At 41.2% G+C, this 27,526-nt stretch overlaps 1 protein-coding gene across 1 annotated transcript in view; it reads right to left on the reverse strand.

Moving 5' to 3' along the window:
• The window catches only part of ADAMTS14 (ADAM metallopeptidase with thrombospondin type 1 motif 14), a 247,040-nt gene that overhangs the window by 60,934 nt on the left and 158,580 nt on the right, over positions 1 to 27,526 (reverse strand). The window contains exons 11-16 of the mRNA XM_069753303.1: positions 25,736 to 25,849; positions 23,474 to 23,622; positions 14,736 to 14,911; positions 12,525 to 12,658; positions 6,990 to 7,113; positions 3,962 to 4,045 (exon numbers count right to left, since the gene is read on the reverse strand). Coding sequence (XP_069609404.1) covers positions 3,962 to 4,045; positions 6,990 to 7,113; positions 12,525 to 12,658; positions 14,736 to 14,911; positions 23,474 to 23,622; positions 25,736 to 25,849 — 781 coding nt within the window. The remainder of the gene's footprint in view (positions 1 to 3,961; positions 4,046 to 6,989; positions 7,114 to 12,524; positions 12,659 to 14,735; positions 14,912 to 23,473; positions 23,623 to 25,735; positions 25,850 to 27,526) is intronic.

Consider the following 27,526-nt stretch of genomic DNA (forward strand, 5'->3'; position numbering starts at 1 on the left):
TGATTGGTCGAGGCCGCCAGGCCTCGACCAATCAGCAACGGGCACAGTGACGATGATGCCATAAAGGACGTAGACATCCCGCGTCTCTGATTCAGCGACTGGCACAGTATCGACGTAGATGTCATAATGGTTGCCATGGCGATGATGATGTCATAAAGGTTGCGTCGACCAATCAGCAACGGGCAGAGTCTGCCGCAAATTCTGGAATAATCATTGTCCATATACTACGGGGACATGCATATTCTAGAATACCCGATGCGTTAGAATCGGGCCACAATCTAGTATATATGTACTTTCAATGGAGTCCACAGAAAGCGAATTGAAAACTTGTCCAGCCACATATTAATTGTCCAAATAGTCAGTCTAAACAAAGGAATTTACATTTAGTGTACACTTTACACTTATCTTCAAAGATGAGAACCAATGGAATGGACTTGTTCCCATGAGATGGTATCATGTAAATGTTAATTAGACATTAATTAGGTCCTCTCTCCTCCTGTACCAGTTGTGACTTGTATTGTTCAAGATTATTGTACTTGTTTTATTATGTATACCCCTCCTCACATGTAAAGCGCCATGGAATAAATGGCGCTATAATAATAAATAATAATAATAATAATAATAATATACTTGTTAAGCCCCGAGGGATGCCAGGTGGTGTTCTTATCTATTTGGCCTGAAGGCTTCAGTACACATACCATGATATAGATCAAAAGCCTTCAGATAAGATTCAATGGTCAGTTTTAACATATAAATGGAAGTATTGCCTGAGACTAGGGAGGGAAGGACACAGATTTGGATGAGTGAGGACACTGAGCTAGCAGGCTGATTTGACTCCTACCATTTCAATGTAATGTATGACTATTGATTATTTGCTATTTTGAGTGACTGTTTATATTTATTATTAAGTAAATTCATTTTAGTTTATTCTATTGTCATGTGAGCATTTATTTATTCATCACAATTCTTTGAACCGAAATAAAACAGGGCACACGGTAGGGCTTGGAAGGGAAGGAGCGTCATTTGACTTTTTGAATGTAAAATTTCCTGGAATCATTAGTGGATGTCATGTCCCATTTGAAGAGCCCCTGATGTGCCTAAACAGTGGAAACTCCCCACAAGTGACCCCATTTTGGAAACTAGACCCCTCAAGGAATGTATTTAGATGTGTGGTGAGCACCTTGGTCCCCCAGGTGCTTCACAGGAGTTTATAATGTTGAGCTGTGAAAATAAGAAAAATCACATTTTCCACACAAAAATGTTATTTTGGCCCCAAATTTAGCATTTTCATAAGGGTAACAGGAGAAATTGCACCATAAAATTTGTTGTGCAATTTCTCCTGAGTACGCTGATACCCCATATATGAGGGAATACTACTTTTGATGCTCAGTGCAAAGCGCAGAAGGGAAGAATGGAAGCGTTCAGATTGGAGTTCAGATTTTGTTGGAATGGTTTGAGGGTGCATTTTCACATTGGCAGAGCCTCTGAGGTGCCAGAACAGCAGAAAACCCCTATATGTAAACTTATTTTACAAAATAAACTTCCCAATGAATTCATCTAGAGGCGCAGTGGTCATATTGATAACACATGTGTCTTGCAGAATTTTATACCTTTGAGCGGTGAAGAAAGAATAAATTACATTTTTACCACTAAAATTGTTGTTGTTTTTGTCCCAAGTTTTTATTTTTTCTAAGGGCTAATAGGAATTTTTTTTACTACAAACTTAGATCCGTTTTTTTCCTGAGTGTGCCAATACTCTACATGTAATCAGGAAATATTTTTCAGGCACAGTGCAAAGCTCAGAAGGTAACGAGCTCCAGATTGTACTGCTATGGTTTGCAGGTGCCATGACCCACTGGGAGAGCCCCTGAGGTGCCAGAACAGCAGAACCCCCATAAGTAACCCCATTTTACAAACTACACTTCTGAATTCATCTAAGGGTGCAGTGATCTTATTGACACCACGGGTTTGTCACAGAATGCATACAATTGGGCAGTGAAGAAAAATAAATATATTTTTACCACCCAAATTTAGTTTTAGCCCCAGATTTTACATTTTCACACAAGTAGTAGGTACAAATGGCACCATAATTTGTACCACAATTTCTACTGAACGTGGCAATATGTGTCTGTACAGTGCTACTTACGGATAGAGTCAAGAGGAACAAAGTGCTATTTGCCTTCTGGAGCACAGATTTTCCTAGAACAGTTTGCATACTCCATATACAGAGCATACATTTACTTTCTGTACATTAAATGATGTACAGAACACAACCATTTGAGGCATTTAAAATGACCTATGGATGCTTCTCACAAATTAGAATATGATAATAATAATCTTTATTTTTTTTATAGCGCTAACATATTCTGCAGCGCTTTACAGTTTGCACACATTATCATCGTTGTCCCCGTTGGGGCTCACAATCTAAATTATTAAAAATTTCATTTATTTCAGTTCTTCAATGCAAAAAGTGAAACTCGTATTACATAGAGTCATTACAAACAGAGTAAGCTCAGTAGGCTCCACAATCATGGGGGAGACTGCTTACTTGACAGATGTCCAGAAGGCAGTCATTGACACACCCCACAAGGAGGGTAAGCCACAATAGGTCATTGCTAAAGAAGCTGGCTGTATCCAAGCATATTAATGGAGAGTTGAGTAGAGAGAAAAAGTGTGGTAGAAAAAGGTGCACAAGCAACCGGGATAACCACAGCCTTGAAAGAATTGCTAAAAAAAGGCCATGCAAAAATTTGGGGGAGATTCACAAGAAGTGGACTGCAGCTAGAGTCATTGCTTCAAGAGCCACCACCCAGAGATAAATCCAGGACATGGGCTACCATTGTCGCATTCCTTGTGTCAAGCCACTCATGACCAATAGACAACGCCAGAAGTGTCTTACCTGGGCCAAGGAACAGAAGATCTGGACTGTTGTTCGATAGTGCAAGGTATTGTTTTCAGATGAAAATACATTTTGCATTTCATTGGGAAATCTAGGTCCCAGAGTCTGGAGGAAGAGTGGAGAGGCACACAATCCAAGCTGCTTGAAGTCTAGTGTGAAGTTTCCACAATCAGTGATGGTTTGGGGAACCAAGTCAGCTGCAGGTGTAGGTCCATTGTGTTATATCAAGACCAAAGTCAGCGCAGCCATCTATCAGGACATTTTAAAGCACTTCATGCTTCCTCCAACAAGCTTTTTGGAGATGGAAATTGAATTTTCCAGCAGGACTTTGCACCTGTCCACACTGCCAAAAGTACCAATACCTGGTTTAAAAACAACAGTATCACTGTGCTTGATTGGCCTGCAAACTCTCCTGACCTTAACCTCATAGAGAATCTATGGGGTACTGTCAAGAGGAAGATAAGAGACACCAAACCCAATAATGCAGACGAGCTGAAGGCTGCTATCAAAGCAACCTGGGCTTCCATAACAACTCAGCAGTGCCACAGGCTGATCGCCTCCATGCCACACCGTATTGATGCAGTAATTGATGAAAAAGGAGTTACAACTAAGTATTGAGTGCACTTACTGAACATTTCGGATTTCAAAATCATTTTCACGCTGGTGTTATAAAGTATTCTAATTTACTGAAATAATGACTTTTGGGTTTTGATTGGCTGTAAGCCATAATCATCAACATTAACAGAAATAAACACTTGAATTAGATCACTGTGTTTGTAATGACTCTATATAATATATGAGCTTCACTTTTTGTATTGAAGAACTGAAATAAATTAACTTTTTGATGATATTATAAGTTTGTGAGAAGCACCTGTATGACTTAGAAATTCTTAAGTACTTAATACTGCTCCATCACCACTACATTCATTCCTTAAAAAAGAAAAAAAAATCAAAGCCAAGCTTGCATTTTTTAAATCTTTGCAAACTACATCAAACGTAACAGTTTGGCTTATGTGAATCACCAGCTGATTTATGCTTTTCAAAGTATTTGGATGTTCTTACCAAGATTGTTGGAGGACGCTTCTGTCTCTTCTATTTGTATGTGCCGGGCTCCTGCTGGAATCTCAAACATTTTTAAAACACCAGCTGCAATAAAAAATGAAAATAATTGATTTTTAAATAGTAATATATGTCTGTTGTATGGAAATATACAAGGTCACAGTAAAAATAAATACATCTAGCATCAAAACTGACGACATCTAGTATTTTGTATGACCTCCATAATTTTTAAGGACAGCAACAAGTCTTTAAGGCAAGGAATGAACAATTTGGCCATATATTGTAACATCTATTATTTTCCATTCAAGAACAACCGCCTTTAGAGCTTGGATGCTGGATGGAGAGTGATCTTCAACTTGTCTCTTCAGAATTCCCTACAGTTGTTTAATTGGGTTTGGATCAGAGGAAAAACTTGGTGACTGAATAACATTCATCCTTTTCTTCTTCAGAAATGCAACAGATGTATGTTTTAGACCACTGTCATGCTGAAAAAGAGCATATCTACAAGGGCACGGAGGATGGTAGCATCTTCTCTATCAATATAGATCATTACATCTGTGAATTCATTATACCATTAATGGAATATAACTCTCTGACTGCAGCAGCACTCATGCAGCCCCACGTAAGGACACTGCCACCACCGTGTTGCATTTCTGAAAAGTGAAAGTGATTCAGTTGCCAAGTATGTCTCCTGATCTGTACCCAAACGAAACACCTATGGGGAATCCTGAAAAGACAAGTTGAGCATCATTCTCCATCCAGCATTCAGGCTCTAAAAGAGGTCGTTCTTGAACAATTGAAAATGATAGACAGTAAAATATGTTGCCTACTTGTTCTTTCCATGAATAGAAGACTTGGTGCTGTCCTTAGAAATCGTGGAGGTCATACAAATAGTTTTTGATGTGAGGTGTATTCATTTTTGCATCAACTAATTTTAGTAAAACAGAGGATTTTGTATTATTAACTTGACTTATGTTATTGGTTAAAAAATGTTCTATGAAACTCACTCTTGTCAAATTTTTGGAAATTATTCTTGTATACAGTGAGATATTGATTAAAATATTACTTGTCAAAGGGTGTGTGGTTATTTATGCTAAGCACTGCACATAGTGGCCCTAAAGTGGATCAGACACAGAAACATAACATAATGTAAACCACAAAGCCCAATATTGTACCAGCCATATAGCCTCAATTGACAGCTACAAAGAACCAGAAGCATTTTGTCTCGGGATTGTGTAAAATATGGTAATTTCACACAAAATTCAACGCTGCAGAATTTAATGGCGCTATATAAGCGAGTAAAATAAACTCGTCAGGGGTGGACACAGACAGGAGAGGGCCCCTATGCAAGAACAATATGTGGGTCCATTACAGTCCAATAGCTCAGCATAATGCACAATTCTACTTGCTTTCGAGGTGGTAATGGTCTTCCTACCTCTTGGACCCCTGTTGCACCAATTTGTATGCCCACCCTTGATATGAGTAAAGGTACCTTCACACATAACGATATTGTTAACGATATCGTTGCATTTTGTGACGTAGCAACGATATCGTTAAGGAAATCGTTATGTGTGACAGCGACCAACGATCAGGCCCCTGCTGGGAGATCGTTGGTCGCTGAACAAAGTCCAGAACTTTATTTCGTCGCTGGATCTCCCACGGACATCGCTGGATCGGCGTGTGTGACACCGATCCAGCGATGTCTTCACTGGTAACCAGGGTAAACATCGGGTAACTAAGCGCAGGGCCGCGCTTAGTAACCCGATGTTTACCCTGGTTACCATCCTAAAAGTAAAAAAACAAACACTACATACTTACCTACCGCTGTCTGTCCCCGGCGCTGTGCTCTGCACTCCTCCTGTACTGTCTGTGTGAGCGTCGGTCAGCCGGAAAGCAGAGCGGTGACGTCACCGCTCTGGTTTCCGGCCACTGTGCTCACACAGACAGTACAGGAGGAGTGCAGAGAAGCAGAGTGCCGGGGACAGACAGCGTTAAGTAAGTATGTACTGTTTGTTTTTTTTACTTTTAGGATGGTAACCAGGGTAAACATCGGGTTACTAAGCACGGCCCTGCGCTTAGTTACCCGATGTTTACCCTGGTTACCGGCATCGTTGGTCGCTGGAGAGCGGTCTGTGTGACAGCTCTCTAGCGACCAAACAGCGACGCTGCAGCGATCCAGATCGTTGTCGGTATCGCTGCAGCGTCGCTTAATGTGAAGGGGCCTTAAGCTCCATGTACCCATACAATCTGCCTTTGCAAACATCTAAAGGTACTGTCACACTAGACGATATCGCTAGCGATCCGTGACGTTGCAGCGTCCTCGCTAGCGATATCGTCCAGTGTGACAGGCAGCAGCGATCAGGCCCCTGCTGGGAGATCGCTGGTCGGGGAAGAAAGTCCAGAACTTTATTTCGTCGCTGGACTCCCCGTAGACATCGCTGAATCGGCGTGTGTGACACCGATTCAGCGATGTCTTCACTGGTAACCAGGGTAAACATCGGGTTACTAAGCGCAGGGCCGCACTTAGTAACCCAATGTTTACCCTGGTTACCAGCGTAAAAAAACAAACACTACATACTTACATTCAGCTGTCTGTCCCTTGCCGTCTGGTTCCTGCACTGACTGCTGGCCGTAAAGTGAAAGCAGAGCACAGCCACAGCGGTGAGTCACCGCTGTGTGACTCACCGCTGTGCTGTGCTTTCACTTTCACTTTACGGCCAGCAGTCAGTGCAGGAACCAGACGGCAAGGGACAGACAGCTGAATGTAAGTATGTAGTGTTTGTTTTTTTACGCTGGTAACCAGGGTAAACATCGGGTTACTAAGCGCGGCCCTGCGCTTAGTTACCCGATGTTTACCCTGGTTACCGGGGACCTCGGGATCGTTGGTCGCTGGAGAGCTGTCTGTGTGACAGCTCTCCAGCGACCAAACAACGACGCTGCAGCGATCCGGATCGTTGTCGGTATCGCTGCAGCGTCGCTAAGTGTGACGGTACCTTAACAGAAAACTACTGATACTGATGCATTTGCTTACCAGGCTGCTTTGGTGATTTCACTAATGTTCCCTTCACAGTTCGACAATGAGAATTATCACCTCCACAAACCCCACACTTATCATCTTCTTTCAGCGAGCCAATTTCCTTGTCACATCCGAAGTGCTGTAACACAAAGCAACAAGACAAGAGCCCTCTGTTAGCCGAATCCGGTGAGATAAAGGATAAGTATCACAGAACTGGTGTAACGAGCCCTGAAGGAATCGAATTTATTTCACCTTACCTGTTCCCCTGAAACATATGAAAAGAACATTTTTTTATGTTTCTTCTCATTAGTAAGTCAATAAAAGCACAGAAACAAAACACAGTAAAACAGAGAGAGGAGATAAATGTATCTGTTGTCTAGGAAAAGTAAGATGCACTGGAATAATACTAGCTTGTCTATGAATAGATTCACGTGTCGAATCGAAAAAGTGCCGTTTTAGCAGTCTATCACCGCATATATTAAGAAACCAATGGAGTAAAGTAAATCTAAATCTAGTCTGTAATTATTATTTTAAATAGTTGATATAACATTTCCTTAGCCATCATTATAGATGAATAGTTCCCATAGTGCTTTTCCACTGACGTGCATACTAAGACTGTATATTCCCTGCAGAGAGAGGTCACATCAGGACACATGCATGTATATAGATGTGAATGTTTAGCAGCTATCATTCTCCACTAATGGTCGCGTTTTAGTAAATGCCAGAAAACAGATTCCCCAATTATAGAACCAGTGCTGTGACTTCAAGATTTGTGTGTGAGAGAAGAATTAGCACCAGCTCCATCAGCAAGTTTTCCTTGGAAAATCTCATGTTCATGACTCTTAAGACTTAATGGATATTTAGAATACTTCCTTAGGAAATCTATTTTTGTTATCGAGATGTATACTTCAGGTAGAGGTAAACCGGATGGTGTCTGACACCCTAAGAAATTAGAAGTGATTTGGGTCCTGTCGCAATTACGGGAGTTGTTCTATATAGAAAATAAATGTTTTTAAGACATGGATATGTTTGAAAAAAAAAAACAAGGTCAAATTGAATGAGTGAAAAGTGTTTCAGCTCACTAGGTGTAGGTAGGCTTAATCCAAGGCATGGACTATGCTCCTGTGTAGCCTTCCAATGAAAGTCCAAAAATGCTGGCCCTAATTTGTCCTTGAAATTTGTAGGCTTTTAACACGGAGAAAAACCTGGCACTCAACTTGCATATAAGATGCTTTTTAATGGTTCCAAGCAGAAACACAGTGACAGCAAGCGGAGGTACAGTGACAGCAATAGCAAAACGTTTCGGTCATATACATCTGACCTTCATCAGTTGCAAAAAGTGATAACTGGCGGCGTGAGTGTTGTTACTAACAAAGAACTTGTGGTATGGGTTGCCCTAAGATGTATGGCCCTGTTCAGCACAAATAGAGATGGGCGCAGCCCTGTTGTGGCGCTGCCGACGCGGAATCCACCGCTTGTCAAGCGGTGGATTCCGCGTCAGCAGCGCCACAACAGGGCTGTGCCCATCTTTATTTGACAAGCGGTGGATTCCGCATCGGCAGCGCCACAACAGGGCTGCGCCCATCTCTATTTGTGCTGAACAGGGCCATACACCTTAGGGCAACTCATACCACAAGTTCTTTGTTAGTGACAACACTCACGCCGCCAGTTATCACTTTTTGCAACTGATGAAGGTCAGATGTATATGACCGAAACGTTTTGCTATTGCTGTCACTGTACCTCCGCTTGCTGTCACTGTGTTTCCGCTTGGAACCATTAAAAAGCATCTTATATGCAAGTTGAGTGCCAGGTTTTTCTTACAAATATTACTATGGTTTTGGAACCTACCTGGGCACCATCTGATTGAGCAGTGCACACGTCCTTTACATACATTTAACACAGAGAAAGCATGTTTCATAAATATTTAAACAATATCATATGACCAGAAGCCATAAGTATGTATGCAAGAAGGGGGGACCTAATTGCCTAATAGGCCAAGAATAGTTAGCCAACTAGACACTCCAAACATAGGATATGATACGAGACACTTTGATTGTCTTTCTCTCATTTCAGCATCTGTGAAACCTGTCCAGGTTTATAACATACTAGATGATGGCCCGATTCTAACGCATCGGGTATTCTAGAATATGCATGTCCACGTAGTATATTGCACAGCCACGTAGTATATTGCCCAACCATGTAGTATATTGCCCAGCCACGTAGTATATTGCCCAGCCACGTAGTATATTGCCCAGTCACGTACTATATACTATATTGCCCAGTGACGTATATTGCCCAGCCACATAGTATATTGCCCAGCCACGTAGTATATTGCCCAGTCACATACTATATTGCCCAGCTATGTAGTATATTGCCCAGTGACGTAGTATATTGCCCAGTCACGTAGTATATTGCCCAGCTACGTAGTATATTGCCCAGTGACGTAGTATTTTGCCCAGCCACATAGTATATTGCCTAGACACGTAGTATATTGCCCAGTCACATAGTATATCGCCCAGTCACGTAGTATATTGCCCAGCCACGTAGTATATTGCACAGCGACGTAGTATACAGCACAGAGCCATGTAGTATACAGCACAGACACATAGTATATTGGCAAGTCATGTAGTATATTGCCCAGACACGTATGTAACAGGTTAAAAAAGACTTAAAATAAAAAATAAACATATACTCACCTTCCAAGGGGCCCCTTGTAGTCCTGGCACCTGTGTGTGGTGCACGCGGCAGCTTCCGGTCCCAGGGTTGGTATGAGCGCAGGACCTGTGATGACGTTTTGGTCACACGACCGTGACGTCATGGAAGGTCCTTCTCGCATATCACCCTTGGCACCGGAGCCTGCCGCTTGCACTGTCAAGGACACCACGCACGTCGGAGGGTGAGAATAACATTTTTATTATTATTATTTGTAACATTAGATCTTTTTACTATTGATGTTGCATATGCATCATCAATAATAAAAAATTGGTCACACAGGGTTAATAGCTGCGTTAATGGAGTGCGTTACACTGTGGCATAACGCGGTCCATTAACGCTGCCATTAATCCTGTGGCATGTGTGAGGGCTGACTGGAGGGGAGTATGGAGCGGGCACTGACTCTGGGGAGGAAAGAGCGGCCATTTTGCCACCGGACTGTGCCCGTCGCTGATTGGTCGTGGCAATGGTCGTGGGCGTTTTGCCACGACCAATCAGCGACTTGGATTTCCATGACAGACAGAGGCCGCGACCAATGAATATCTGTGACAGAAAGACAGACAGAAAGACAGACAGACGGAAGTGACCCTTAGACAATTATATAGTAGATACCTAGTATTACGGTAGCATTAGAGCTCCAAGGTGACTAATTTCCCTGTCCTAATAGTAATGTGTTGACCCCATAGCTTTAGAATTGAGTCTCTTTTGCTACTCATTTTTTCTAATATTTATTTTGCTTGTGATGACGAGTTAATAAAATTAAAATTATATTAATTTTTACTGATGGACTATTTCACTCCATGCTTGATAAATGTTAGGTTTAGAGTCCATCAAAGAAAGGTTGCCTTCTCGAGATGGATGGGCTCTCATGAATTAGTTGATTTGTGAGATAAGTACCTTCATTTTATAAGTGTAAATTTCCTATATTTAATTCTTCCATACATCTTACCGAGTGCTGCTGTGTTCTCTTGTTTACATGGGGCCTCTGTCTGGACTGAACATACGGCCACTCCTGATCTATCTGTTTTGAGACAGGGCTAAAGGTGGCCATACAGCTTAGATAACTGACAGGAAGTCACTTTTTTGGATACTTAGTGTCTCTCCTGACTTTAAACACATGAAGGCTCAGCTAAGCATTCAACAGGAAATTTAATGAAGCCGCTCCCAGGAAAAAAAGATCAGTCATTTAATTCAACAAGTAAAGTCCTCCTCTCTCTGTCATATGTTGGAGGGCTGTTGGCAAGCCCATTTACATCAGATGATTCCAATTCCTGCTAAAATAAGATGGTTTAGTCAACTTTTCTCCAATGTGTACGTTGGCCTCTAACGTAGATAGGAAAACAAAAGAATAGAAAAATAGAAATCAGGAATAAAATGTTAGAACAAATATATTGTAAGTAATAAGAGAGACGGCGCAACTATTGTTGGACATATGGGCACTCCTTGGCATTTTTAAGCCAAGCAATACAGACAGGATTGTGGGATTACAGAAATATAACTTCTAAGTGATGCGTGAGTTTTCGAATATATGCTATGCTTATATAAAGCAGTTGTCAGTGTTTAAGGGAAGCACAAAGGCTCAGCCTGGCATGCTTTTCAGGTATAATCCATTGCTTCGTACATATACAGTCAAACATAATGTCTGACTCTGAAAAAGAGTTCACCACATTAGACAATCCTTTAGCCATAGTTTTTAAGGTTCAAGGTAGACTTAAGTCCATGGTGTTCACCCTATAGTCTAATCCTGACTTATTAGAAAAGGTTCTTTGAAAATAAACTGCTTACAAAGCGACCCCCTTCTGGCACCCCTTGATATCAACTGTATTCTGTGGGAAAACCTGGTTCTTTGCAGTGCCAACACAAGGGAAGTAATGAATTACACAATGTGTATTCAATCAATAGATTGTCTTTGTAATCCAGGACAGGACAGGGTCTCCAGAGTGAGGGGTGCTCTTTACAAAGAGGTGTGTTGCCGGGACTTAAGGTACCTTCACACTAAACGACGCTGCAGCGATCCAGACAACGATCCGGATCGCTGCAGCGTCGCTGTTTGGTCGCTGGAGAGCTGTCACACAAACCGCTCTCCAGCGACCAACGATGCCGGTAACCAGGGTAAACATCGGGTTACTAAGCGTGGCCCTGCGCTTAGTAACCCGATTTTTACCCTGGTTACCAGCGAAGACATCGCTGAATCGGCGTCACACACGCCGATTCAGCGATGCCAGCGGGAGAGCCAGCGATCAAATAAAGTTCTGGCCTTCTAGCCCCGACCAACGACATCACAGCAGGATTCTGATCGCTGCTGCGTGTCACACTGAACGATATCGCTAGCCAGGACGCTGCAATGTCACGGATCGCTAGCGATATCGTTTAGTGTGAAGGTACCTTTACTTCTGTGGTTATCTCAGCTGAGATTGAAATCTACCTGGGTGTAGGCTGGACACCAGACAACTGAGGAAATATGGGTGCACACCAAAAAATAAATCAATTATAGTCCAAAAGCAGAAAAAAAAGGGATAGGACCCATTGTAGTGCAGCTAGCACAAAAAGGCCGTCGTCCACAGAAGGTATCCGCTCTTCTCCCGCTGTACCCGTGTTATGGACAAAATAAAGGAATGTTTTACCGGATGGTGAGCACCACCTTTATTTTCTGTTTTTGAACTATGATGGGTGCTCTTTGTTTGCGTGCTCTACTCTAGCAAGATATAAGGATTCTTGATAGAAGGCCCTTCTATTAATTCAGAGATCCCCACAGTGTGAATGAAAATGGGATTTCTAAACTGATTGAATCCTAATGCAGATATTATAGATGATTTATTTATAAGGCTGAGCACTCACCACACAATCTCCTCTAGCGCAAACGCTATATGGATCTTTGTAGCTACAACGAGTACCATCATGAACCACCTGATTCATGAAAACCACATCTGTCGTTTCTTTAGATTGGCATATAAGCTCACATTTCTGTGCCTCTGTAGAAAAGCAACAATATATTCAGTTAGATTGTGAGAAGAAATACACACATTTAATATTACACCATGTATAACTCTTAGGCTGCCGTCACACTAGTAATATTTGGTCAGTATTTGACATCAGTATCTATAAGCCAAAACCAGGAGTGGAACAATTAGAGGAAAAGTATAATAGAAACATATGCACCACTTCTGCATTTATCACCCACTCCTGGTTTTGGCTTACAAATACTGATGTAAAATACTCACCAAATACTGCTAGTGTGACGGCAGCCTTAGACTGAAGCTAATTTGTGATCGTCTCCAAATTTTCTGACATCAATACACAGTCAATATTACATTCCTCCCTATGACACGTTAAAAGGTTGTACTCTATTCTCTATAAAGCAACACAACGCTACACAGCTTCCTGCTTGCTGGGGGTTAGCGCACTCCTGATGCTCCAATACGTAATGCAACAGTAGCTTTGCAACACTAGAGGAGTGCAGAGGCATCAAAACTGGTGTGATCCAGTGAGCCAGTCAGCTTCAGAGCAGCACTTACAAGCTCAATTAGAAAGGATTTGCAAGCACTGTGCTCCTAGCCTAGGAATCCGGTCACCTTGCAGTATTGAAATTAAAAACCCATCTGATCCTGAGAATGGAGCGGATTTTTAATAAAAGGTAAATTGCAAAGTTCATGGATTTTCCAAGCATTCTGCAATTTTACCAATTTATGATAATGATAAAATCCCTTAACCCCTTCACCCCCGGAGCTTTTTCCGTTTTTTCATTTTCGTTTTTCGCTCCCCTCCTTCCCAGAGCCATAACTTTTTTATTTTTCCATCAATATGGCCATGTGAGGGCTTATTTTTTGTGGGACGAGATGTTATTTTGAACAATACCATTGGTTTTACCATGCCATGTAACAGAAAACGGGAAAAAAATTCCAGGTGTGATGAAATTGCAAAAAAGTTCAATCTCACAGTTGTTTTTTGTTTGGCTTTTTTGCTAGGTTCACCAAATGCTAAAACGAACCTGCCATTATGATTCTCCAGGTCATTATGAGTTCATAGACACCTAACATGTCTAGGTTATTTTTTATCTAAGTGGTGGAAAAAAAAATCCAAAGTTTGCTAAAAAAAAAAAAATTGTGTGATTTTCCGATACCCATGATCTGGGGTCAAGTGAGGGCTTATTTTTTGCGTGCCGAGCTGGCGTTTTTAATGATACCATTTTGGTGTAGATAAGTTCTTTTGATCGCCCGTTATTGCATTTTAATGCAATGTCGCGGCGACCAAAAAAAAGTAATTTTGGCGTTTTGATTTTTTTTCTCGCTACGCCATTTAGCAGTCAAGTTAATCCTTTGTTTTTATTGATAGATTTGGCGATTCTGAACGCGGCGATACCAAATATGTGTATGTTTGATTTTTTTTTAATTGTTTTATTTTGATTGGGGCGAAAGGGGGGTGATTTGAACTTTTATATGTTTTTTATTTTTTTATATTTTTAAACACTTTTTTTTTTAATTTTGGCATGCTTCAATAGCCTCCATAGGAGGCTAGAAGCATGCACTACACGATCACCTCTGCTACATAGAGGTGAAGTACAGATCACCTCTATGTAGCAGAAATGCAGGTGTACTTTGAACGCCAACCACAGGGTGGCGCTCAAAGCAATTGGCCATCAACAACCATAGAGGTCTCAAGGAGACCTCTGGTTGTTATGGCAATGCACCGATGACCACCGATCATGTGACGGGGGTCAGCGGTGCGAGCACCTCCGGCCGCGCGGCCGGGAGCGCTAGTTAAATGCCGCTGTCAGCGCTTGACGGCGGCATTTAACTAGTTAATGGGCGTGGGCGGATCGCAATTCCGCTCGCGCTCATTGTGCGCACATGTCAGCTGTACAAAACAGCTGACATGGCGTGGCTTTGAGGTGGGCTCACCGTCGGAGCCCACCTCAAAGCAGGGGATCTGCCAGCTGACGTACTATTCCGTCAGCTGGCAGAAAGGGGTTAAATTAAAGAAAAAGATTGGATTACAATTTCAATCTTTCGAATTATGAAACAATAACACAAGCTTTTGAAGTTGTTTTACCATCATGATGTTCATAGGGAAGCCAAGTATGCTTGGTGTTTTGGTGTGTGTAGTATGAGTTTCGCTGTGAGCACTGCTGAGCCCGGAAATCCTCAAATGGTCCTCGACATTCTTCAGTGTTGCACATCTGATATTCATAAGTAGGACCCGGACAGTCACGACCTCCATAAACTGGTCTTCAAAACAAAACATTACATTTTAGTGGCCTTGGGTTACATTTTGTTGAATATCTTTCTCGCAAACAGTACAATGTCCTGTATTCTAAAGATTTAGGTGCTTTTGCACTTGTATGTTTTTATAATGTTTATATTCTTTATTCATCTTTATTATATAATTGCTCTTGTTTCATTTTAAAAAAAGTAGCAGAGATGACCAGATCACTTCCCGTAACCCTTGTCTATGGCCAAAAGCTCTGACTTGCACCGTGGACCAAGTTTACATGAAGCGATCCACTCCATCTCTACAGAGTACCTCAAAAACATGCTGAATACCAAATTCAGATCATCTGACATATGTAGTAACTTCAATCATAGCAATCATAGCCTATCCTATTAACAGGAGCTGCTGAAAGTTCTATTAGCTGCTCATTTTCCATGCAGCCACCTCTATTTGGGAAAATGTGTCATGGGTAGGCATATAGGTATCTGTGCTATACCAAATAAATTGGTACACTTATGCTAATGTCTATATCTGTAAAGCTATTTAATCTATTAAATTAGTGTGATAGGGATTGTTGTGGTTCCAACAAAAGAGCCATTAAAGTTCAGGAAAAGTCTTGCATTATTTCACAGGGCTGGATGTCATCCTGTCACTGAAACTAAGTACTTATAGTAGCTATTCCTGTGCCTATTTTATAGTGCACATACAGTGGATATAAAAAGTCTACAGTCAGGTGTTTGTCATGTAAAACAAATCACACCAAGAAGAATTGTTTCAGAACTTTGTCCACCTCATCTTTAACCTGTAGAAATCAACGTCAACATTTTGCATCACCAAAGAAAACCATACCCACAGTGAAGCATGGTGGAGGCAGAATTATGCTTAGAGACTGTTTTTTGGCAGCTGAAACTGGGACTTTAGTCAAAATGGAGGGAAATATGAGCAGTTCCAAATTTGTTTGAATTGAAAAACTCAGGCCTCTGTTCTGCTAAAAAGCTGAAGTTGAAAAGGATTTTCATCTTCCAGTATGACAACTGTAAGCATACCTTAAAATCAACAAAGAAATAAAAATGAGTGCACCACCACATTATGGGTGTCAGGTCCAAGCATTCCTACATGAACAGTTTCCCGGAAAGTGGATTGGTCATCGTGGGCCAGTTGAATGGCCACCAAGGTCTCCCAATCTGACCCCCTTAGAATTTTAGCTGTGAAAATACGAGATGTGCAGCATCTGAAACAATGGATACTGGAAACCAGTGCTAGCATTTCTTCTGCGGTGTTGCTATCAGTGTGTCAAGAGTGGGAGAAGAGGGTTGCATTGACAATCCAACACAATGGGCAGCACTTTGAACACATTTTATAAGCGGTCATAAACTTGTAAATAACTCATGAAAGAATAAAGTTATGTTAAAACAAAGCACACCATTCTTGTGAAATTCTCAATAAGTTTGATGTGTCACATGACCCTCTTCCCATTGGAAAAAATAGAGTTGGATCCAAAATGGCTGACTTCAAAATGGCCGCCATGGTCACTACCCATCTTGAAAAGTTTTCCCCCTCCCATATACTAATGTGCCACAAACAGGAAGTTGATATCACCAACCATTCCCATTGTATTTAGGTGTATCCATATAAATGGCCCACCCTGTAGATTATTACATAAGGTTATTTTCAGGTTGGTCAGTATTGTAATGCAATATTTAGACTTCAGAAAATGTCTTATAGATTAATGATGATATATATATATTTTTTGCAAGAGTAAATGAATACTTATATCCATGATCCATCTTTTCTTTCAGATTCGGAACAAAGAACTTGATTTAGAAGACTGAGTTCTGCGTACCTATAAATATCAGTATGTTCAGCGCTCAATTGTCTCAAAATTTGAGTTGCTAAATCTTGTAATGGCGTACAGCAGAATAAATGAGATGGGATACAAGAAAAAAGAAGAAATAACATCTGAGAAAGTCGAAGCAGTTGAAACAGCAAATGACGGCATTGAGCCACATTAACATTTGCCTTCAATAAATCACAACTTCTGAAAATTTATTGTTTCCCTATATGCCTTGTGTCAAGTCTGTGTTTATGTAATCTGAAAATATGGCGGAGAAAGAACAAAAAGAGCATACAGATGTGGCTTTGCTGAGGAGAACGAACCACCAGAAGCATAACATATGTTTACATTACGATGAACTGGAATTCGAAAGATTACTCACAAGTGTTAGGCACACAAACTAGGTATCTGGACCCCAACATTGCATATATGAGCCTGACAGCTAAGATAACATGTAAGCACCTGCTGAGTCATACAGTTTCCTAAATAAAATATTAAAATATTTCTCATTTCTCAATGAATTATCTGGAAGTCTTCTCAGAATTGCATAGCAATGGCTGGTTTATATATTTTGCAGATGCCCTTGGAATGATTCTGGAATGCCTTAAAGAAATACACAGTTCAGAACTGTCAACGTAGGAATAATCATACTCCATACTCTAGTAAAACAGTGTCATTCATTCTTTTAAACAAGAGTTTTCAGTACAGATCTGGTTACTTAACGGAAACGAAAATGATCATGTAAATAGTCAACCTCCATCTTACTGTTTTGTGTGACTGGATCAATTGAACATGAAACCTTTTCATGGTTTAGAGTAGATATAGCTTAACCCGTTCCCGACCCATGACGCCACGTAGGCGTCATGAAAGTCGGTGCCAATCCGACCCATGACGCCTATGTGGCGTCATGGAAAGATCGCGTCCCTGCAGATCCGGTGAAAGGGTTAACTCCCATTTCACCCGATCTGCAGGGACAGGGGGAGTGGTAGTTTAGCCCAGGGGGGGTGGCTTCACCCCCTCGTGGCTACGATCGCTCTGATTGGCTGTTGAAAGTGAAACTGCCAATCAGAGCGATTTGTAATATTTCACCTATTATAACTGGTGAAATATTACAATCCAGCCATGGCCGATGCTGCAATATCATCGGCCATGGCTGGAAATACTAATGTGTTGTAAAACCGCTGCGGAATCCGCACAAAGAAGTGACATGCTGCGGAATGTAAACCGCTGCGTTTCCGTGCAGTTTTTCCGCAGTATGTGTACAGCGATTTTTGTTTCCCATAGGTTTACATTGAACTGTAAACTCATGGGAAACTGCTGCGGATATGCAGCGTTTTCCGCAGTGTGCACATACCTTTAGAATTAGGCTATGTGCAGACGGTGCGGATTTGGCTGCGGATTGGCCGCTGCGGATTCGCAGCAGTGTTCCATCAGGTTTACAGTACCATGTAAACATATGAAAAACCAAATCCGCTGTGCCCATGGTGCGGAAAATACCGCGCGGAAACGCTGCGTTGTATTTTCCGCAGCATGTCAATTCTTTGTGCGGATTCCGCAGCATTTTACACCTGTTCCTCAATAGGAATCCGCAGGTGAAATCCGCACAAAAAATGCTGGAAATCCGCGGTAAATCTGCAGGTAAAACGCAGTGTCTTTTACCCGCGGATTTTTCAAAAATGGTGCGGAAATATCTCACACGAATCCGCAACGTGGGCACATAGCCTTAGGGTTAGGGTTGGAATTAGGGTTGTGGTTAGGGTTGTGATTAGGGTTATGGCTACAGTTGGGATTAGGGTTAGGGGTGTGTTGGGGTTAGTGTTGGAGATAGAATTGAGGGGTTACCACTGTTTAGGCACATCAGGGGTCTCCAAACGCAACATGGCACCACCATTGATTCCAGCCAATCTCGTATTCAAAAAGTCAAATGGTGCTCCCTCACTTCCGAGCCCTGACGTGTGCCCAAACAGTGGTTTACCCCCACATATGGGGTACCAGCATACTCAGGATAAACTGCGCAACAATTACTGGGGTCCAATTTCTCCTGTTACCCTTGTGAATCTAAAAAAATGCTTGCTAAAACATCATTTTTGAGGAAAGAAAAATGATTTTTTATTTTCACGGCTCTGCGTTGTAAACGTCTGTGAAGCACTTGGGGGTTCAAAGTGCTCACCTTACATCTAGATAAGTTCCTTGGGGGGTCTAGTTTCCTAAATGGGGTCACTTGTGGGGGGTTTCTACTGTTAAGCCACATCAGGGGCTCTGCAAACGCAACGTGACGTCCACAGAGCATTCCATCAAAGTCTGCATTTCAAAACGTCACTACTTCACTTCCGAGCCCCGGCATGTGCCCAAACAGTGATTTACCCCCACATATGGGGTATCAGCGTACTCAGGAGAAACTGGACAACAACTTTTGGGGTCAAATTTCTCCTGTTACCCTTGGTAAAATAAAAAATTGCAGGCTAAAAGATCATTTTTGAGAAAATAATTTTTTTTTTTTTATTTTCATGGCTCTGCGTTATAAACTTCTGTGAAGCACTTTGGGGTTCAAAGTCCTCACCACACATCTAGATTAGTTCCTTTGGGGGTCTAGTTTCCAAAATGGGGTCATTTCTGGGGGATCTCCAATGTTTAGGCACACAGGGGCTCTCCAAACGTGACATGGTGTCCGCTAATGATTGGAGCTAATTTTCCATTTAAAAAGCCAAATGGCGTGCCATCCCTTCCGAGCCCTGCCGTGCACCCAAACAGTGGTTTATCCCCACATATGGGGTATCAGCGTAGTCAGGACAAACTGGACAACAATATTTGGGGTCCAATTTCTCCTATTATCCTTGGCAAAATAGGAAATTCCAGGCTAAAAAATCATTTTTGAGGAAAGAAAAATTATTTTTTATTTTCATGGCTATGCGTTATAAACTTCTGTGAAGCACCTGGGGGTTTAAAGTGCTCAATATGCATCTAGATAAGTTCCTTGGGGGGTCTAGTTTCCAAAATGGGGTCACTTGTGGGGGAGCTCCAATGTTTAGGCACATAGGGGCTCTCCAAACGCGACATGGTGTCCGCTAACAATTGGAGCTAATTTTCCATTCAAAAAGTCAAATGGCGCGCCTTCCCTTCCGAGCCCTGCCGAGTGCCCAAACAGTGGTTTACCCCCACATATGAGGTATTGGCGTACTCGGGAGAAATTGCCCAACAAATTTTATGATCCATTTTATCCTACTGCTCATGTGAAAATGAAAAAATTGAGGCGAAAATAATTTTTTTGTGAAAAAAAAGTACTTTTTCATTTTTACAGATCAATTTGTGAAGCACCTGAGGGTTTAAAGTGCTCACTAGGCATCTAAATAAGTTCCTTGGGGGGTCTAGTTTCCAAAATGGGGTCACTTGTGGGGGAGCGCCAATGTTTAGGCACACAGGAGCTATCCAAACGCGACATGGTGTCCGCTAACGATGGAAATAATTTTTCATTCAAAAAGTCAAATGGCGCTCCTTCCCTTCCGAGCCTTACCATGTGCCCAAACAGTGGTTTACCCCCACATGTGAGGTATTGGTGTACTCAGGAGAAATTGCCCAACACATTTTAGGATCCATTTTATCCTGTTGCCCATGTGAAAATGAAAAAATTGAGGCTAAAATAATTTTTTTGTGAAAAAAAAGTACTTTTTCATTTTTACGGATCAATTTGTGAAGCACCTGGGGGTTCAAAGTGCTCACTATGCATCTAGATAAGTTCCTTGGGGCATCTAGTTTCCAAAATGGGGTCACTTGTGGGGGAACTCCAATTTTTAGGCACACGGGGGCTCTCCAAACGTGACATGGTGTCCGCTAAACAGTGGAGCCAATTTTTGATTCAAAAAGTCAAATGGCGCTCCTTCCCTTCCAAGCCCTGCCGTGCGCCCAAACAGTGGTTTACCCCCACATATGAGGTATCAGCGTACTCAGGACAAATTGGACAACAACTTTCGTGGTTCAGTTTCTCCTTTTACCATTGGGAAAATAAAAAAATTGTTGCTAAAAGATAATTTTTGTGACTAAAAAGTTAAATGTTCATTTTTTCCTTCCATGTTGCTTCTGCTGCTGTGAAGCACCTGAAGGGTTAATAAACTTCTTGAATGTGGTTTTGAGTACCTTGAGGGGTGCAGTTTTTAGAATGGTGTCACTTTTGGGTATTTTCAGCCATATAGACCCCTCAAACTGACTTCAAATGTGAGGTGGTCCCTAAAAAAAATGGTTTTGTAAATTTCGTTGTAAAAATAAGAAATTGCTGGTCAAATTTTAACCCTTATAACTTCCTAACAAAAAAAAATTTTGTTTCCAAAATTGTGCTGATGTAAAGTAAACATGTGGGAAATGTTATTTATTAACTATTTTGTGTCACATATCTCTCTGGTTTAACAGAATAAAAATTCAAAATGTGAAAATTGCGAAATTTTCAAAATTTTCGCCAAATTTCCGTTTTTATCACAAATAAACGCAGAATTTATTGACCTAAATTTACCACTAACATGAAGCCCAATATGTCACGAAAAAACAATCTCAGAACCGCTAGGATCCGTTGAAGCGTTCCTGAGTTATTACCTCATAAAGGGACACTGGTCAGAATTGCAAAAAACTGCAAGGTCTTTAAGGTCAAAATAGGCTGGGTCATGAAGGGGTTAAAGGGAATCTGTCAGCAGGATTTTGCTATGAAATCTCAGTACATCATGATAAAGAGGCTGGGACTCTGATTTCAGCAATGTGTCACTTATTAGGCTGTGTGCTATTATGACAATACAATGAGTGTTTTATCAGCAGAAGATTATCACTGCCTTGACTACAGCTCCCCTGCCTTTTGGCCAACTCCACCCCCAGCACTGATTAACAACTTACTGTCAATATACAATGCACATAAAAAACTGTGGTGTAGGCGAGGTTAGCTTTGTTAGCGCTGTTACATGCTAAATCTAAAAATTTTGATTGCATAACAACTGTTGCACCCAGTAAACGGTCATACGTTGTTGTTATCAGGGTCTCTTCTTCTACGTTATCCTGCTGTCAGATGATGTAGCAAAAGCTTGGTGACAGATTCCCTTTAAACTAAGCTTGCTGTAGACTTTAGATAACTTTTGACTTTTTCAAATGTTGAATATTTGTGTCACATAAAGGAATGTCACTAGGATATGCCCTCACTTTATGATCAGTGGGGGTCTGACTTCTGGACCCTCAATTGATTCTGAGGATTAAGTACTGCTGTAATGCCAGTAACTAAACATAGAGATACAAATCTTTCCATGACTTTGGTATTGTCGACCACCGTGAATAAGTGTCTCCCCAAGGGTCTCCGACCCCTTTCCTTCCCATCATCCGAATAATGACATGAGTCTCACGTTGGATATAATTGGCCACAACGGCCTTTATTATAAACAGACAAACAGTTAACCGTAACAAGATCCGGGAAGGGGTCCTTGAAGCTAAAAGTCTGGTGTTAACCATAGTATAAACAAGTGGACAAGAGACCAACCGTAGATTACTCTCAGCCGTTACCCCATTGGCTCGAGAGCACCAAAATACCCCGAAGGGTTACCCTTGTCCACTTCCAACTTAGGAATCTGGCCCACCGTTACCAAGATTCCCCCAAATCACCAGACCCGCAACCAAAACATATACCAACTGGAGAATCCGTATCCCGACGGACCCCCCAGGCCAATTTAGCACCAACTCCAAGGACCCATCCCCCCGCCTACAGCCACTATGACCCGAAAACAAACCAACAAAAATTATCGAATACACAACATAAAGGGCGGGTGGGCAGGACTGCTCACAGGTCCTCAGAGCGGGAAGTGACCGGCTCCAAACCCCCACTCACCCCATACCCTCTCCAGGCCAGCATTAACCCTCCCCTAAGAGTGAAACTCCTTGCCCCCTTTTCCCTGCTCCAAACCCCCTGTCATGTTGGCTTTCAGGTACGCCGCCCGGGGAAGGGGGTGGGGCGGCTCGCTCCAGCCTGGTCTTTACATTTCTTCTCTATGTATGTTTGTTTCACTCTTAGTTTTAGCTAACAAACCCTGGTACAAAATGGTATAATCTGAAACAGATCTTAGCGGGAAATGGCCACAACTGAAAATAATATTCACCTAATTTCAACTTTTGCATCACTAAAGTCCAGCCTAAAGGTGTTCTTTTTTTTAAAGCATTTGTATGATTTTTTTTTTTACTATACAAATTACTTACTATATAAAATATAAAAAAATTAATCCAAAGAGCATATGGAAAAATGAACATCCTTTCCAAATTACCAAGGTTTTCCATTCCACAGGAACTTTGTAATATAGTAGTCTCACCACAATCAATTAGTGCAGATATTTATTTTTTTCATTCCTGTAGTTTGACACATGGATTCAGTAACAATCCCATAATTTATATGAGTGCAAGAATTATATTTCAGAGTATATGTCGCTGTCATCTGATCATATTAAAACTGACTCTTCAACATGTCGCAGATTAATTTCTCTTGACATCAGAAAAGAACTGACAGACTGATAAATATAAAATTGTTTGTAGATACTGTCAACATTGAGAACATTTTCCAGTGTAGTATCCTGTACAAGTTTATTTTAAACTGGTAGACAACATATCTAAGCATATCAGAGAAATGTATAGTATCATAAAACACAGTCATCAGATCATCTAAGGAACCTTCATGAGAAAAGCAAATGGCAAAAATAGGCAACACTTTTAAGTAGATATTGCCTGTGGCACTCACAGTGGATTGTTGCACTGTCTGCCACGGGAACGCACTCCTCCTCCACATGTTCGAGAACAGGATCCAAATCTTGACCATGAGCTCCATCCTCCATCCTGACTGTAAGATTGCTCTGGTGACTTCCAGATGCAATGACCTTTAAAGCACCACTGAAAAAAGCAAGAGTGCAATACAGTATCCAACAACATTTTTATGTAAGCCATCATTCTATTTTATACTCATAATTAGGTAAATATGATAGGATACCCTATGTAAAGTTCTTTATTTATTCTTACATACAGGGGAATGAAAAAGTTTTGGCACCCCTGGTCAAAAGTACCATTCTTGTGAACAGTTAAGCAAATAGAAGATGAAGTGATCTCTAAAAGACCTAAAGTTAAGCATGACACATTTCCTTTGTATTTTCAGCAAAAAAAAATTGTCATTTCTTACATTTTAAAAAATCGCAAAAAGGAAAATGGGCCGATGCAAAATTTTGGTCACCCTTGGAGATTGCACAGATAACTTTGACCAAGGTTTCAGACCTTAATTAGCCTGTCGGGGTTATGGCTTGTTCACTATCATCATTAGGAAAGGCCAGGTGATGCAAATTTCCCAGCTTTATAAAAACTCAGCCTCCTCTAAAGTTATGCCAAAACAACAGCCATGGGTTCTTCTAAGCAGCTGCCTAGCACTCTGAAAATGAAAATAGTGGAGGTCCAAAAAGCAAGAAAAGGATATAAGAAGATAGCAAAGCGTTTTCAAATTCCACTTTCCTCAGTTCAAAATGTAATTAAGAAATGACAGTTAAGAGGAACAGTGGAGGTCAAGATGAGATCAGGAAGACCAAGCAAAGTTTCAGTGAGAACTACTCGTAGGATTGCTAGAGGCAAATCAGAACCACCACTTGACTTTAGAAAGATTTAGCAGACTCTAGAGTTGTGGTACATTGTTCTACTATTCAGAGTAACCTGTACAATATGACTTTCATGGAAGAGTCATCAGAAGAAACCCTCTCCAGAGACAAGTTACACCAGGTCTTTGCTTTTCACCAAATTAGTCTTTTAGTACTGTGACCACATACTTCTACCTGTGTCTTGTCTGTCCAGGAAAGATTGCTCCTGGCACACTTCTCATGCAGATGCAATCTCTTTCTTGTTGTTGGCGTATGTTCTTTGGGGTCAGTAGTGAGGATGGAATAGTTTAGGCTGGACTTGCTAAATGTCCTGGCCTGAAAGGGTTGCAATTGCTTGAAATCTTCTGAACTCCTGTACATGATGTTGCAGAGAATGAAATGATTAATTCTAATAGATTTGGGATCTTTTTAAAGGGGAATTCCCATGTCATATATATAGTAGGTGTTACCCTTACTTCTGGCTCTTCCAATTTTTAGAATAAAAAGTGTCCCATTCACCATTTCTATGTGGACACTGTGCTCACTTCCCTGAATAAAGGAGGTGGCAGTGTTTGCATGTGGTCGTCTCCATTCAAGTCTATAGAAGTCTTGAAAAGAGTCAAGCACTACAGTGAAAATAGGGCTATGTATTGAAAAGAACCTGGCAACTGATACATGCTACCTAGTCTGTGGCAGCATATATCAGGCACTGGCTGTCTACACTCAGCCAGGTATGTTCGAAAAGCAGGGGACCGAGACCACGCTGTATACTAGTCAGATAGGCAGGTTCCAGGTGGCTTCTCCCTGACTGCTTCCCTGGATTGACAGGTGTCTGCTTATGTGTGCATAAAGGCATAGACCTGCCAATACTTAGCTGATATCAAACAGCTAGTATCTCATACATATTACCCATGGATTGGACAGCATGTATCAGCTGTCAGGTTCACTTTAAGGCAGTGCTGTCATCTCAGCATATGTTTACATAGATTTTATTTCATTGTACCAATTAATATTTTAGTTTGCATCTGAGCGGTTTAATAAAATGAATTAAAGATAACCAATTAACCCCACTCTTGACAGATGGTTCAAAGTAAGATATACAGTGCCTTGCGAAACTTTTCAAAGCCCCACTTTTCAGTTTTTGAAGTTCTACAAAAATATAAAATAACCAATAAATTTTGTTCAACTTCACAATTATGTTCCACTTGTTGTTGATTCTTCACCAAAAATTTACATTTGGTATCTTTATGTTTGAAGCATGATATGTGGAAAAAGGTTGAAAAGTTCCAGGGAGCCGAATACTTTTGCAAGGCACTGTAGACTCACAAAATCAAAAATATGTCAAATCAGCAGCAAATTGTATAAGTGTTGTTATTAAGAATAAGTACCTTTCCAGGAGAACATTCAGTTCCATCGAGAGGGGGGCCCTTTTTTGTTTTGCAGAAATAGGGATTATCTGGGTGACTGCACCACAGCTGCTTGCAAGGGTCAAATGTCCTAAACTGTGAGAACAAACATTAGCCTTTCCATACGTTTAATCACCAAAAGGCTAAATTCAACAGAGAAGAACAAGTCATGACATTCATAAAAGAGAACACATAATATAAGTATGTATGCTTTCATGAGCTTTGAAAATTATTGATCAAAGGTTAAGTAATAGTAATGAGCAAGCATGCTCATGTCCTAATCCAGTATTTTCGGCATGCTCAAAAAAATGTTCGAGTTGCCACGACTGAATGTCTTGTAGATGTCCGACAACCGCAACACATGCAGGAATTGCCTAACAAACAGGCGATCCCTACATGTGTTGTGGCTGTCAAACAGGTGAGAGACATGCTGCAGCAGCGACTCAAGCATTTTTATCGAGCACGCGCCGAAAATACTCGATTAAGGCTACTTTCACACTAGCGTTTTTTTACGTATGTTGCAATGCGTCGTTTTGGATGCGTTTTTTCTCCATAGACTTTTATTAGCGACGCATTGCGACGTATCGGCACACGTCGCATCTGTCGTGCGACGGATGTGTCGTGTTTTGGCGCACCATCGGCACAAAAAAAGTTACATGTAAAGTTTTTTTGAGCGTCGAGTCCACCATTTCCGACCGCGCATGTGCGGCCGGAACTCCGCCCGCTCCTCCCCGGACCTTACAATGGGGCAGCGGATGCATTGTAAAACTGCATCCGCTGCCCCCGTTGTTCTTTTTTTTTCGCAGTATGCGTCGGTACATTGAGCCGACACATGGCGACAGCCCCGTACCGACGCTAGTGTGAAAGTAGCCTAAGACACGAGCATGCTCACTCATCAGTCTTAAGCAATTTTAATGAACTTTTATGTGGTGCATGGTGCTGTCCATATCCCACTAACAGTAGAGTTAGCTTTCACTTGCTTGTCTGAAAAAAATTCTCACTAGCAAACACATGAATTTAGATGACGACTTCTAATTTTTTTTCTGCTTCTACCTCATCAGCTAGAACAGGAAGAACTACTGGATGTGCAAATTTTTTTAAAAAAATTACACCTCAAAACTTATTTTTAATTTATTATATATGACATTATAATAAGCTCAACAAAAATTGGAGCAAAATATAACTTTTGTCAAAACTGCACCCCCAGCAGCACCTCACCAACAACTTATGTGAGATCAGATAAATTGTATTTTTTATGCTTTTGCATACAATAGTAGGTTTTCAAGTAAAACAATATCTGCATACTCAATGACAACTGTTAATGTTATTAACCTGTAGATATGGGGTAAATCTGCAGGTTAATAGCGTTATTAACATGCACCCGAACGTTGCGAGGAGAAAATTAACTTTATTCCACCCCGGCAGTGTTCTGGTTTCACTCCCCGTGGCGACACCGATGCAGGATCAGTTACCGCTCTAACTATACAGTTCGGCGGCTGTAACTACATCCATGGGGGCGCGATTACAGACACTGCTGTGTATGCTCAGAGCCCTGTGACTGAAACAGTAATGCTGTTGGGGAATAAAGTTAATTTTCTACCTTTAGCTTACAGCTACGTGGAAACACCATGCAGATTAATAAGGCTATTAACCTACAGCTTTACCCCATATCTACAGGTTAATAGCGTGGTTTTTCTGCTCTCATGGTGAGTTCTTTTTTCAAATCTCATTCAACCCCTTCATTTTCTCCAGTAAAAGAAATAAAGCATAAAT

Source organism: Ranitomeya imitator, chromosome 2 (genome assembly GCF_032444005.1).
Source record: "Ranitomeya imitator isolate aRanImi1 chromosome 2, aRanImi1.pri, whole genome shotgun sequence".
NCBI lineage: Eukaryota > Metazoa > Chordata > Amphibia > Anura > Dendrobatidae > Ranitomeya > Ranitomeya imitator.